The sequence below is a fragment of the Anabrus simplex genome, chromosome 6 (assembly GCF_040414725.1).
Source record: "Anabrus simplex isolate iqAnaSimp1 chromosome 6, ASM4041472v1, whole genome shotgun sequence".
NCBI lineage: Eukaryota > Metazoa > Arthropoda > Insecta > Orthoptera > Tettigoniidae > Anabrus > Anabrus simplex.
This window is the reverse complement of record NC_090270.1, coordinates 313,530,118-313,544,702: the sequence shown is the minus strand read 5'-3', so window position 1 is coordinate 313,544,702 and position 14,585 is coordinate 313,530,118. Positions and strand designations below refer to the sequence as shown.

General features: G+C 37.9%; 1 protein-coding gene across 1 annotated transcript in view; it reads left to right on the top strand.

Moving 5' to 3' along the window:
* LOC136876001 (uncharacterized) overlaps window positions 1-14,585 on the top strand; it is a 262,339-nt gene that overhangs the window by 230,431 nt on the left and 17,323 nt on the right. Inside the window, exon 18 of the mRNA XM_068228298.1 lies at window positions 5,750-5,941. Coding sequence (XP_068084399.1) covers window positions 5,750-5,941 — 192 coding nt within the window. The remainder of the gene's footprint in view (window positions 1-5,749; window positions 5,942-14,585) is intronic.

Below are 14,585 nucleotides of genomic sequence, written 5' to 3'. Positions count from 1 at the left end.
CTGGGGAACCAGCACCAAACTAAAGGGGCTCCTCCACCCAAAGTCGTTGGCCCCTTGCTGAGTTGGGTTATTTACTACCATTCAGTGCTTTGCATTTGAATTGCTGGCTGTGTGGTCTACTCCATCCTGTAGCAGGTAACCCAAACCAGACATGAAGCATATGAATACTGCCCAGAAATTGAACATTCCTCCATTCACACTGAACACCATACTAAAAAAGAGGAAAGAAATCGTACTTGCTTGTGAAGAAGAGCAAGTGACAAAAAATACAAGAGCCTGAGTGTGAGTTTCTCGAGCTGGAAAACGTGTTACTGAAGTAGATTAACCCTCTACTGCCCAAATTATTTTGTTATGTTTTAAAAAATTTTCTCTGCCCTATACTAAATATGTTGTAAACTACACATGAATGCAGTTTTTATTGAATTTTCATTTTTGATTTTCAAAAATTAGGTTTGTGACTTCCAGGTCACACTGGGCAGTAATGTTCTGATATGTGAAAATTGACTTATAAAATAACAGTCTCATAAAATATTCAAGATGCTTACCTTTGGTTTCTATATTTTTTATGCATATAATTTGTTAGTAATAACACAAAACATAATTGTAAAACTAGCTATCCGCCATGTGCCTGGGAAATGCTCCCAACCATACATTTGGCGCTTCCTGGTGTCTTATGCATATAACTATTAAACTATAAACAGTTGAAAATCACACAGCCATACTGTAACTTGAAAGTTACACTGGGAAGTAGTGGCTCAATTGCATTCTAACAGTAGAAAATGTGTACAGAATGATGTGTGACTTCAAAGTCACATTGGGCAGTAGAGGGTTAAGCAAGTCCATTCAACTAACATCCCACTAGATGGAAAGGTGGTTTGAGCCCAGGCAGTTCATTTTGCACTGTAGGGACTTTCAAATTTTCAAGTTTACTGTGGTTAGATCGAGAGATTTAAGAATAGGCATAATAATGTTTATCATATGGAAATGTATCAATAAAGCCAGTTTTGCCATCTTGTTGCCAATGAAAACATAGTGGAAGAAGATGCTTGGTGGGGAAGGATGACATCACCTTCGCCGACTACACAGAATGTGATGACAGTGTCATGGTTTGTCAGTCTATGACGATTGATAAAATCCTGGATCAGCATACATCTGAGAAGCTGCAGCTGCAAAAGTGATGACTGAGAGGATCGAACATATCCAAAGCCAGTGCCTATGCTGTCTAATGCTATAAAAGCAGTAGATACTGTTTGACGATTTGTGTTGAGTTTTGTCGTTGGTGATGATTATATGGCTGTATTAACAAAGATTGATTCAGTCATACACAGGCTGGAACAAGGAAAAAGGAAGAGTAATCCACTCTGGATAATTATATATTTCGGTCTGTATTTAAATCCGTGAAAACTAGTTTTTATCACATCACCTGTCTAAACACACAATAAATTGTAAATTTTGTTTGCTTTTCAGTAGTACATTTTTCTGCATATGATGTTTAAATTTCTTAGTCCCTTCAAAAATGTGCTAATGAGATTCCACTGTATTAGCATAATTATATAAAGGGAACCAAAACAGGATATGTTACAATTCTCTGTTAATTATTTATTATTATACAATCTTCCTGCAACAGCTGCAGGTTGCCCAAAGACAAAGAGTACCTTCACAACAATAATGGATGTGGATACAATAGATAATGTGTTCGTATGATGTTAAATGTAGGCAGTCGAGTGAGGCATGTCAAACATTTATTTGAGGTCCGCAAGCATGGTTCTTGAAGATCATGATGGACTTCTTGAGTGTGGTAATGGCGATGTTATAGATAAAATCTCTATTTAGCCCAAAGGTATTGCAGAAGTTGACAAAAAATGCAGGTATTGTTCCTCGAGCACCTAACATCAAGCCGATTACAGAAATGGATGAGAGCTTATATTTTTGCTTGTAGAAGTCCGCCGTTTCTTCATAAATTCTTCTTTTTTCTGCATCGACCTCTTCCGGCTGGTTTTCGTTGGTCTCAAATCTAATTGTTGGATCAATGATGAAACCTTCAGAACAGGATGGCTTAAAAGCAATAATGTCAATGCGTCGGTTGCTTCCTCTGTTGGAGAGACCGTGTACTTCTTCATAGACATTATAACCTTGTCCTCTAAGAGCGTTAGCTATCATTGATCTGACTACATTATGGCGTGAGGTGCGCAGTAATTCACCATGTGGACAGGCTCCCAGGACGTGTGAAAGAGTTTCGAACTCTCTGTGGCAACGCCGACAGAGGCTGTTGCCCTGGGATCTGCCAGGTACAGTACGCACAGCAGAGACATTGGCGTTCATTTTTATTGCATCACGCCATTCACTGCAAGACAATCCTTTATGATCACGAATCCATGTATTCGCTGGAGTATACTGTTTAAATAGGACTACACCTTTGCCTTTATGCTCTTTTTTGCTCCAGTTGTCAAAGGCTCTTCTTCTCAGTTCGAGTCGGACTTTCTTTGTATCTACAAAGCCATGTCTTTTGTCTCGAATAGATTCTGTTTCTGCTACATTTAATATGGCAAGGCTTGTGCTGATTTCTTGACATAAGTTTCTCGTTGAATGTAGAAAATTACTATTGGAAGATTTCAAAATTTTGCATGCATTAATATGTTGCAGATATATTTCCCATGATACACAAAATAAACCCAGACCTTTAAATTTCATTTCAGCGTATATCATATCATTCGGGACATCCATGGGAAGTTGCAAAATTTCCTTTAATGCCCCCCTAACCATAATATCGGCGTCATTTGTAAATTTGACTGGAATCTTTTGTGGTGGTACTGTCTGAAATTTATATACCAAACTGGGACAGATTGAAGTGTTTATGATTACAAATTTTTGATCGGAATGCAAAAGGGGTGAAGAAATGAGGAGCTCTAGGGTGTTTTTGAGCTTATTTAAGACCTCGACGGACTGGAAGGTAATTTCATTGGAAAAATTTACACCCAAATATTTGATAGATTCTCCTTTCTTCAGACATGGTATCTGTTTTTCATCTGCCGTGAATAGTTTTTCTTCTGACAGGTGACCATGTTTGATGCATATTCCTTTACATTTTCCAGTATTGATGCTAAGTCCAATTTCTTGTAGTTGATGTATGGCCGCATGAGCAAGTACTAAAGCTGACTCAGAATCTTTTCCAACAATAACTACATCATCAGCAAAACTTAACACTGTTAGAGCTTCATGATCTGGACTCAACTGAAAGCCATATTGGGTAGATATCGACGTTTCGCTAAGGTCATCCAGAATATGATTGATGGCGAGATTGAACAGGATTGGCGACAGAGGAGAACCTTGCATAACTCCCCTGCTTATCAAGAGAGGTCTTGTTTTGCTTCCCTGCGTCTGAATTTGTGTGACATTTCCTGATTGCAGATTCATGATTAAATTCGTAAGTTTGGATGGAATTGGTAACGACTTTAGTGTCTCATTTAAATGGGCATGACCAACGTTGTCAAAGGCTTTCTGGATATCTAAGAATATAGCAGTCAGATTAGCTTGTTTATTTTTGGCTTCACGGAGAAGAGAGTCGAGTATCGCAGTGTTGACATGCGTTCCAGAGGAGTTGGTAAATCCTCGTTGATTGGGGTTTAAGACAACATGTTCACGAAGACGCCTGTCAAGGACCCGCTCAATTATTCTCCTTATTACTGAACAGATTGTGATAGGTCTCCAGTTCTTAATATTGAGTGAATCTCCACCTTTATGAATTAGAACAGTCCTGGCCTTTTTGAAGATAGAAGGTACAACCCCAGTTTTCAACATACGTGTGGCAATGTGAGATATTATGTCGATTGCAATACTTTCTTTGATAACTCTGACGAGGACGTGGTCTGGGCCGGGTGATGTGTCTACGGCTATATGATTAATAGCAAATCTGATTTCATCTGGGCTTATAGTGTCATTAAATAAAATGTCAATTTGTTCCCTATCAATATCACTTGTATGAGATGGGTATTCGGGTCGAATCATGTCATTAGGTTGCCCGAGAATTTCAGAGAAATAATGAAATATTTCATCCGAAGGAATTTTACAGTTTTCAGCATTGGAGTTTAAAACAGATCTAATAGCCTTTCTGCGCTGATTGTAAAAGTGGTACTGGGTAAGCTGATATTTGTATTTTTCGCGGCGTTTTATTCGGTCCCGTTTTGTTGCCCGTTCAGGGTTGGTTGTCTGTTTATATTTCCTTTGGTTGTCTGTGATTTGTTTATTTTTCCTATACTGGTAGTATTTCCGTGACGGATGTTTGGGGCCAGGAAGTAGATCAATCGCAGAGGCCAAGAACTCACACCAAATGTTAATCTCATTGTCAAATTGCTCGTCTGTCAAATTGTTTAAAAATCTACTTCGCCACTGCATCATTTTCTGCTTAAATTCATGCGGTAGTGTGTTGACATCTTTAGTTTCCGTGTTAGCATTAGGGTCACTTTCTTGAACGATTGTTTGGACATTTTGAGAGGGATCAGCCCTCTGTCGATTTCTAGAAACTAAAATTTGACGGTGAATATCAGGATGAGCTCTGCTGATGTGTATTTTGACCCCACGGGAACTGGAGTAATGACATCCGCAGTGTGGACACTGACAATTTATGTTATCACATGCCTGGTTTGAAGAATTCGCACTGTGTCTAGCTGATAAATTTGTATGAAGAGTTTGAGATGCCTGAGGAATTCCTAAATTAACGTGCAACTGTTCACTATCTAGCAATGATGAGTCCTGAGATAGTTGCTCGTGAGCTCTTGCTATGTGTATGTTAATGCCCCTCTTTGTAAACTTTCTGTGACATATCTTGCATTCAATAAATGTAGGCACAGCACTTGAAGTGCTTGATGCTTCCCGAGAATCGACCATGCTTTGGAGTGTTTGGCTCATCTGTAATAATGCTGTTTTTGAATGATAGATCTTACCGAGTCAGATGGTTCTCTCCACTGCTAACACAAAGGTAAATAGCTGATGTGAAGTGTCAGAATAATAATACTGCTTTTATATCGTCATATGTTCAACGACAGTGGTACAGAAATCAACCAACGAAGCCGTCATAGAGGGTACCCCACAATGTTATCACGGAGGTTGTACATTGGTAATGTAACGGAGGAAAATCAGGTGCAGATCATTAAAATAATCTATACTATAACATAAAGGTTCTACCGCAGTATTTTCATCCAGTTAATTATATTGTAAGATTTCAACTGTATGTAACAAAAATTGAAAAGAAAAAAAAAATTTCAATCTTTTATGCCATACAAGAAATGAATAGGGCCTAATAGAATTATTTGCAATTATTGCATTTATTACAGATTTCTAAATATATACTTAAAATTTTGTTCTGTAGAACTAGACGTAACAAAAGTTATGGAAAATGCTATATCTTATCATTTATGTCTTGTACATTTTTGCCATATGAGCTGTGATAATGGAGATATTCGTTCACACATTTAGATTTTTATTGCAAAGTCCATTGATGCTGAGCATCCCTCGCTTCTTCTGGTGCCAGTCGTCTATGCTAGATTGCAATTTTGCTGTAATTACACAAAAATTAACCCATCATCAACGGGTACAGCAGCTAGTACTCCAGAAATTTACTCCACTCTAAATTAGACTTGTCATATGAAGCAGGTGTGGTTTTTTTTTTTTTTTTTTTTTTTTTTTTTTTTTTTTTTTTTTTTTTTTTTTTTAACTTGTGATAATAGTGATGCTGGGTGTGTTTGTGTGTTAGGTTGTGAATCCTGTGGCACCTGCACCCAACCAGCGGATAGTGCGTGCTGCAGCACCGAACATGCCTAAGAGGGTGGTACTGAGTCAACCCACTAGAGTGGTGCAGGCGAATCCTGCACGCACTGTCATGTTGCGTGGAACAAACAGCACAGTTCCTCAGCAGCAGCCCAGAAGGGTGGTGCAGCAGACTGCGGTAAGTAATGACAACCATTTCATATACTTCTGTTATATATTTCTAAATGGATTTTTTTATTTAAAATCATACACAGTGGTTGGCAAAATTAGTACTGCCGTATTCTTTATAGTCTTCTTCTCTGTAAATATTTAAAAAAATTGTAGGTGTTGTTTTCGTCTCCTTCCTCTTGAAAAGGAGAATGATTAACCCTTACTTCATTCATTATCATCATCATTAATTCCCTTACCCAGATATTGTAATTGGGTTCTTCTTCTGTCATTCTTTCATCTCTTTAATTTACCTATTTTTCTTCATTTAATTTCAACTTTAAAAAATGCATGCTAATTTAGGGGTTAAAAGAAGTCTAGTTCTACCAGGTAAGCTAGCGACAGGCTAAGAAGAAATGTATCAGGAAGAACTGTCTGTATTGATATTGATGAAAAGTGTGCTTGTCTATGAAGACATTGCTATGTTTAGAGTGGAGTATATCCTTGTCCTTTAGTGTTTCATTTTTATCCTTGTCCCTCCTTTCTCATATTGACCTCTCATCTGTATGTTGAGAACAAACAAAAGCGATCTGCAAGAAATTCAAGGGAAGAGAGAACTGATGTTAACGATACAAAGAAGAAGAGCTAAATTCACTGGCCACATCTTGTGACACAATACTTTTCTTACCAATCTGCTAGAAGGAAAAATCGCGGGGAAGAAAGGTCAAGGACGACCGAGGAAAAGGTTCCTTCAAGATTTGACACAGAGTTTCCATTATTGTTCTTATTATGAAATGAAATTAGGAGCTGAGGACAGGAAATGGTTGCATAGACAAAGCATTGCCTTTAGACACAGATACACAGATGATGATGATGGTGGTGGTGGTGCTGGTTTATCTGTATGTTGGGTATATAGCCTGAAGGCTGGTTTGATCCTCAGCAGCTGTGACATCAGCTGTCATAGATGGTCTAGGCATCACTGAAGATTCATTCTAGGGAAATCAGGAGTGATGTAGTTTTCCGTTGCTTTCCTCACCAAGCCAGAAGTTGTTGTTATCTATCAGTCTGCCAAGCCCACTGAAATTCATGGACCAACTAACTCTGTGAGTAGCATTGTCATACCATTCATAACCGGGACTGGCTGCTTGAAGAATGGCATTAATAACGTAGGTTATACCTCAGTTACTTTTATATCCTCAGTGCCAAGGATGAGACAGACAGGTCAGTGAAAGTGACATATTTTATCTAGCCCGTACCAGATGACAAAATGCACTGTAAACACTACATCTTGCCAGTAAAGGCACTTCTAATGTACATACTAATATTATAAAGAAGAGAGTTTGTTTGTATACAGAGAGTAATCTCAGGAACTACCCAGCCGATTTCAGTAATTTTGTAATTCATAGGTTTTCAGCTTGTGCTGAATGGTGGCCTGGGGCGACTTGAATGACTCCTAGGGGCACCTTGGCGTTTTATGTATTAGTGATGAAGAAAGCAGCTATGTCAACTTACAAAAAAGTTGAAAGACAAAGTTTTTTTCATCTTTGCGAACTTGTCACACATTTATTTTGTATTTCCCCCTTCCCCCTTCAATTTTATTTTCTTTTGTCGCCTGTTGGATCGTGTATGAGCTTGCCTCAGAAACCAGTGTGGAGTGTTGATTTGAATGAAGTCCTGCAATCTGTCATAAATGTGGTGAACTTCATTAAAATTTGACCTCTTAAAGCTAGATTGTTAGTAAAATCTGACATGATTAGAGACTGAGCATACGTTTCTCTTATTTCATAGCAGTATTTCCAGAGGAAATATATTATCGTGTGTTTTTGAACTTTGGCTGGAAATCTATTCTTATGTAGAAGAAGAAAACCTTGTCAGTGCCAAGTGCTTTCTGGACACTGACTTCCTGTTGAATGTTGCTTATTTAGGTGATCTTTTTTGCAAAATTGAACTTGTTGAATAAGACTCTGCAGGGAAGTGCAATCCACTTGATTAAGCTTATTACGAAGTTTTGGCCTTCAAAAAGAAGCTGCTTCTTTGGGAAATTCAATGAAGGGAGAGAAATGAACTACTTTCCATGTTTGTGGCATTTCATAACAGGAAATGAAATAGACTTTACTGCAGATATTATTTCCATAATTGAAGGACACTTCAGTTCATTGTTTATTTTGAAAATTACTTCCCCAAAAACTATGATAAGTGTCAGTGGGTTCAAAATCCTTTCACTGGTAATGTTTCTTTGGACTTTAGTACTGCAGAAGAGGAAAAACTGATAAAAACTGATAGAACTTTCATCAGATTTTCACTAAAAGTGATCCCCTTTTGGATGGGGGTGCCTGTCGTAAGGCGTGACTAAAAACCACCCCCGGGGCTCTGAACTTGGGAGAGTGGTTTGGCTACCACGGGGCCCTTAGCGGAGTCCTGGCATTCCTTCCACTTGTGTCAGGCTTCTCACTTTCATCTATCCTGTCTGACCCATCTTGGTCAAATCTTATTCTTTTCCGCCCCTGACAGTGTTACTCATGAAGGCCTACAGGGTCTTTCATTTTCACGCCCTTGGTGGCCCTTTTCTTTCTTTGGTCAATACCTAAACTTTTGAAGTGTTGGATCCCTTCTATTTTTCCCCTCTGATTATGTTAATAGAGGATGGTTGCCCAGTTGTGCTCGTTCTTAAAACAATAATCACCACCACCAACACTAAAAGTGAACTTTCCGTGAATGGCTCTGCCAAAATGTTGATATTCTTTAAGACAGGAGTTCCCAAACTTGAGCAAAAATGCACTGAAGATATTGCTCATTTGCGACAGGGGTGTCACAACTCAAAATTCATGATTTTTCAGGAGGGACTCTTAAAAGTTTACAAGTTTAGCCCGCCTGGTGGCCATGATCGTTAAGGCGCTGAAGTCTAAAACGGTCTAACACCGAGGTTAGCCGGTTCGAGTCCCGTTGGTCGAAAAAAATTTCACCATCAGAATGTTGGCCGGCAGGGTAGGGGAGGTGGTGGTATACAATTTCTAATCACTAGATTGCGTGCCAAAAGCCTGGATTAAATTCCAAACCTCTCCGCAGTGCTCATATGGAGTGAGGGCATATGACGCTGTTGATGGTGATTCGTCCGTCGGATGGGGACGTTAAGCCTTGAGCAGACCCCTTGGTGCTATTCGACAGGAGTAGGCTATGTGCCGGCACCGGGTTTCACCCTCTCCCTACTATCATATATCACGTCATTCATTTCATCTCTCATTAACTCCTCTGATGAGGTTGACGTCAGGAAGGGCATCCGGTCATAAAAAACCGCCACGACAAATTCATCTCACCTCATACCCGACCCCGTAGGGAAACGGGACAAGGGTTGGACAAACAACAAACACTCTTAAAAGTTTACAAGTGCTATAACTTATTTAGGTAGATATTTCACAATACTTTTATTGAATAATTTAATGGAATGGAGATTTACATGATTCTATACAATAATAGCTCAATAAATAGCTGTGTCATCTCCTAAAGTCCTGTATCCGTCTGTCAAGACATTTTTAATTATTTTTTTTATTAACAAATACATCGCACGTGGGAAATATCCCGGTGGCAATGATCACTTACAGTAGTGTGATAATAAAGTTAAAACATAATTACCCAACAACAATAGCAACAACAAAACAAGAGCACAGCAAGCAATTCCATGGAAAGAAAATACAGGAAATACTACTGGTTTAACATTCTGAATTCAGCATCATTATATACAAATTCACACACAACTTGAGTATTCCCATTGCTTAACACTACGGCTTACTGCTAGCTTAACATTACAACACCGTCATACACAAATTCACACATACCTTAAGTATTTCAAAATTTTACACTATGACTTACAACAACTACAACAAGAAGAATACAACAAGCAATTCCATGGAAAGAATCGTGTGTTTGTGTGAATTGGATCGTGTATGAGCTTGCCTCAGAAACCGGCGTGGAGTGTTGATTTGAATGAAGTCCTGCAATCTATCATAAATGTGGTGAACTTCATTAAAATTTGACCTCTTAAAGCTAGATTGTTAGTAAAATCTGACAAGATTAGGGACTGAGCATACGTTTCTCTTATTTCATAGCAGCATAGAAATACTACTAGTTTCTTCTTCTTCATAGTACCGTATCAGGTCCCCCTGACGTTGGCGATCACTGTGGCGAATGCAGAACGATCTCTAGCTAGGTGGAAAAGTCTTTCAACACTGTGAATTCCAGTCCATTCTTTGATGTTTCCAAGCCATGATGTTCGCCTCCTCCCGACACCTCTTCGACCCTGTATTTTGCCTTGTACAATCCGCTGTAAGATGAGGTAACGGTCATTTCTAAGGATGTGGCCAAGGTAAGAGATCTTCCGGAGTTTTATTGTTTGAACGAGTTCCCGACTTGCTCTTGCCCTTCTGAGTACTTCTTGGTTCGTTAGTCGTGCAACCCACGAAATCCTGAGCATCCTACGGTGGATCCACATTTCAAAGGCTTCCAAGCGTTTCGCTGATATGTTCTTGAGATATCAACACTCACGTCATTCATTTCATCTCTCATTAACTCCTCTGATGAGGTTGACGTCAGGAAGGGCATCCGGTCATAAAAAACAAACATGTTCTTGAGAGTCCATGTTTCCACACCATATAGCAAGGCTGACCATATATAGCACTTGACCATCCTCTGTCTAAGTTTTAAATTTAAGTAGTCATTGCAAAAGAAAGATTTCATTTTTGTAAATATTTTTCGTGCTATTGCTATCCTCTGTTTCACTTCTTTCTCGGGATCAAGTTGTTCAGTGACAATGGCACCCAGATATTTAAAAGTGGTTACTCTCTCAATCTGTCGGTTGTTTAGTTGTAAGATTGCCTCAGCATTGGCACGTCTGCTGAAGATCATGAACTTGGTCTTGTTTACATTTATTTTTAGTCCCATGTCCTCACTTACTGCACTGATATTATTGAGCAGGAGCTGGAAACCTTCAAAATTGTCACACAGGATGACTGTATCATCCGCATATCTTATGTTGTTAATTATGCCGCCATTTACTTTTATTCCATATTGTTGATTTTCTAAAGCTGTTTTGAAAATTTTATCCGAGTAAAGGTTGAATAACAATGGAGACAAAACTCAACCTTGTCTAACTCCTCTTTGGATGGCTATCTCGTTTGTAGTTTGATTTCCGATTCGGACAACGGCCTTTTGTCTCCAGTAAAGGTTTTCAATAATGCGGATATCTTTGCTGTCAACTCCTATATCCTTTAGGAGTTCTACAAGTTTTGGATGTTGTACTCTGTCAAATGCCTTTTCAAAATCAATGAAACAAGCAAACACTTCTTGCTGTTGATCTAGACTGTTCTGAATTAGGATATTTAGCGCTTCCCTAGCATATACAAATTCAGACACAACTTAAGTATTTCCAGTCCCTAACACTACAGCTTACAATACTATAGGTTGAGCTTACTACTAGCTTAACGTTACTGTACAGCACAGCCATATACAGTTCTGCTGCTGAAGTCCGTACACAAGTTAACTACTATTTTCTAATAGGACATTATTGACACTTAACAAAATTCATTTACTTCAAATTGTGCCGATATAGTAACACTGAAATATAAGCAATATACCTTTTATGGAAATTTCTAAAACATTTAAGTGAAAAGTTAAATATTACAAAACACTCTTCCGACTTGTATCTCTTCACCAGAGTAGTCCGCCTCCATAGTGTAACGGTTAGTGTTTATTAGCTGCCGTCCTCAGGGGCCCGGGTTCAATTCCTGGTACTGCCAAAAATTTAAGAATGGCAGGAGTGCTGGTATGTGGTTGAAATGGTACATGCAGCTCACCTCCATTGGGGTGTGCCTGAAAAGAGCTGCACTACATTGGGATTGAGGACACAAGTCTGTACAGAAATTTACAAATTGTCATAGAAAGGTTGGTAGTACTTCGGAATGTAACTCTTAAGCACCAAATTCAACAGAGCACTTGTCTTAAATCCTGTTAGGATCTGACAATTTTACAACTCCCATGTTAATTGGGCCATTTCCCATATGCAACTGCTTCATATCATTAAAACTATCATAGCACATCTCATTTTGGGGAATGGTTGTCCATCTTTTCTTGCAGTTCTGATCACGTAGATAAATGTTTCTAGCGAGTATCTATGTACCCACTTTTTAATGGATGTTTTACGTTTTGTTCTATCAAGGAGTGGGCTGAATGAAATTCATTTTGTGTATGCCCTGTTGTAAGGTATCTGTGTATATTACTTTTAACATTCAGGAACTGGACTGCGTAGTGATACACGATAACCATAAATTTATATTTTGTTGCCCTGTGCAATTGTGAGAGTAAAATAAAAAGGACTTCTCCTTCTTTTCGCTAGATTTTTCTCACAAGTATTGAGGTACACACGTCCCCAGTCCATTTAGACCTCTATGTCCATTGCTTTCATCCCAGACGTGACATTCACAGGAGTTGTATTGCAAATTGTAGATAGTAAGTTCAGAAAATTTCATTTCGATTTATGATAGAAGGCTGATATGTCACCTTTCGGCAGTTTCATAACTGCTTGCAAATCATAAACTGCAACACTTGTACTGTTTCTTCTGTCACCACTTCTTTATCTGTTTCCCTTTTCAGCCCGAGATAGATCTTTTTCAGCGAAGTGTTGTTGGTGCTTTTCTTCCAAGTATTTCTTTTCTCTCAGTACAGAGTCTGCATTGATCTTTCTTTGGCACGAAAAATGAAATGTTAAACTCAGTAGTAAAATGACGAAAAACATTGTGTAATTCCCGTAGCCAACATTTTTGTCTTGACAGTGCGCTGCTTAATCTTCATGAATTTCTGAAATGGTTTTACTTCCATCGATGAAGTGTTTGAACGTATTTCCTCTGGTGTAGTGGCTCTCAATTTTTGGCATAGAATCAATGAATTGTCTGATTCCTTCTTTTAGTTTTCTCAGTTTTTGGCTGCTTAACATGCTTCCCCCATTTATCTCCTTCCATAAGAACTCTTGCAACCTTGGTTTGTTTCTTTAGCACTGTATGTATAGGACGACTGTTTATGTCTAAAATATTCACAAAGAATAGCTTTGCGGCCCGGACATGTTTGTCATTTAGATTAAAATAAACCACCATATTGTTTCTTGGCTGAGGTCTATTCCCGCCTACACGCACATATCGATATCAGGGATTGATTTCCTGCAAACTGTTCTTAATGAATTGTCTCTGCTTATCAATGTTGCCCAGTGCCCAATATCCACAAAGGAGTTTCTAGTGATCCTCCTCACTAAACTTTGTTGAACATCTTAACCTACACATATCTGAACATACAGGTTTAATTTTTCTCTCTTCCGTTACATTTTTGTCCTTTGTTTGCATTTTGTATATCTTCCTAGATTTTTTAGCATCTTTTAAAATATTCCTGCACCAATTTTTTCATTACATTTGTGTTTTATACCCCTTTTTTCATTAGACTAGTCAAAATCTTCTTATCGCTTCCTCCCAAACCAAAATTACATTTCCTCCAGGGTTGAGTAGTAGATGAGGAGGAAGGTCCACTCTCAAAAGTGACCTGTGTATCAATTTCTATGAAACACTTTTCTGCCTTGTCAATACTTTACATTTTATTATAATTATCTACCGTACATGTTTCGAGAGCTACTGCTCTCTTCTTCAGCGGTGCAAAAACATCAAACAAAATTCTTTGATTTGATGCATTTGTACAATACAGTCATCAACAAAACAAATTATACATAAATCTTGAAATTGTTAAAATATTTATTTTGTGTCTAAACTTTTCACTTACACTTACTATGTCATTTGGTAAAAACTTTAAAAATATAATAATTTTCAAATCATAAGTCATTTAGTAAAAACTTTAAAATAGAATAAAATAGAATAATTTTCAAATCATAAACTGAATAAAACCTATTAAGTTAGTCACTATATGCTAAAATTTAAAATGCTTTCTGCTCTGTTGTTGAAACTTCTCCTTTCCTTAAGTCCTTATTTACACTGCTATAGTTCCAAGACCTTTCATGTAAATCGGAATTTCTCCTCTTAATCCCATCCGATCATGCAAGCCATTTTTAACCGTCAAGTTCTTCAGTTTCAGCTGGTACCAAATTTGTCAAAATTAAAACAACATTACACTTGTCTGAACCATTGACATTGACAGAGGAGCAAGGACATGTTTATTTCAGTTTTTTATTTGAAAATTATTCTATTTTTAAAGTTTTTACCAAATGACATAGTAAGCAACTGCATGGAGGTTTGTTAAAAGGTTTTTTAAAATAGGAACTGTTGAGTAATGCCTTGAAAATTATGTTCACAGTTTATAAAATTTCAGTCAAATTGTAAGCAGGATTGTATTTTTGGTATGTATTAATAAAGATGTTTTCTAAAATGTTGAGTAAATTGCCCTTGTTATGAAAATAAAGAATTTTTAAGTCCTACTCTATGGAGGTGAAGGAATGATTGGACTCTGTTATATGAGTGCTCATGGTGGAATATTTTTTGTGCTTGGCGGCGTTGACATGTTCTTTATATCTAATTAAAAAGCTTCTTCCGGTTTGCCCAATGTAGCTCGCGGAACATTGGTTGCTATTTAGCTTATATACACCTGATTTGTTGTATTTATTCACAATGTTATTGATTTTGTGCTGGTTATAA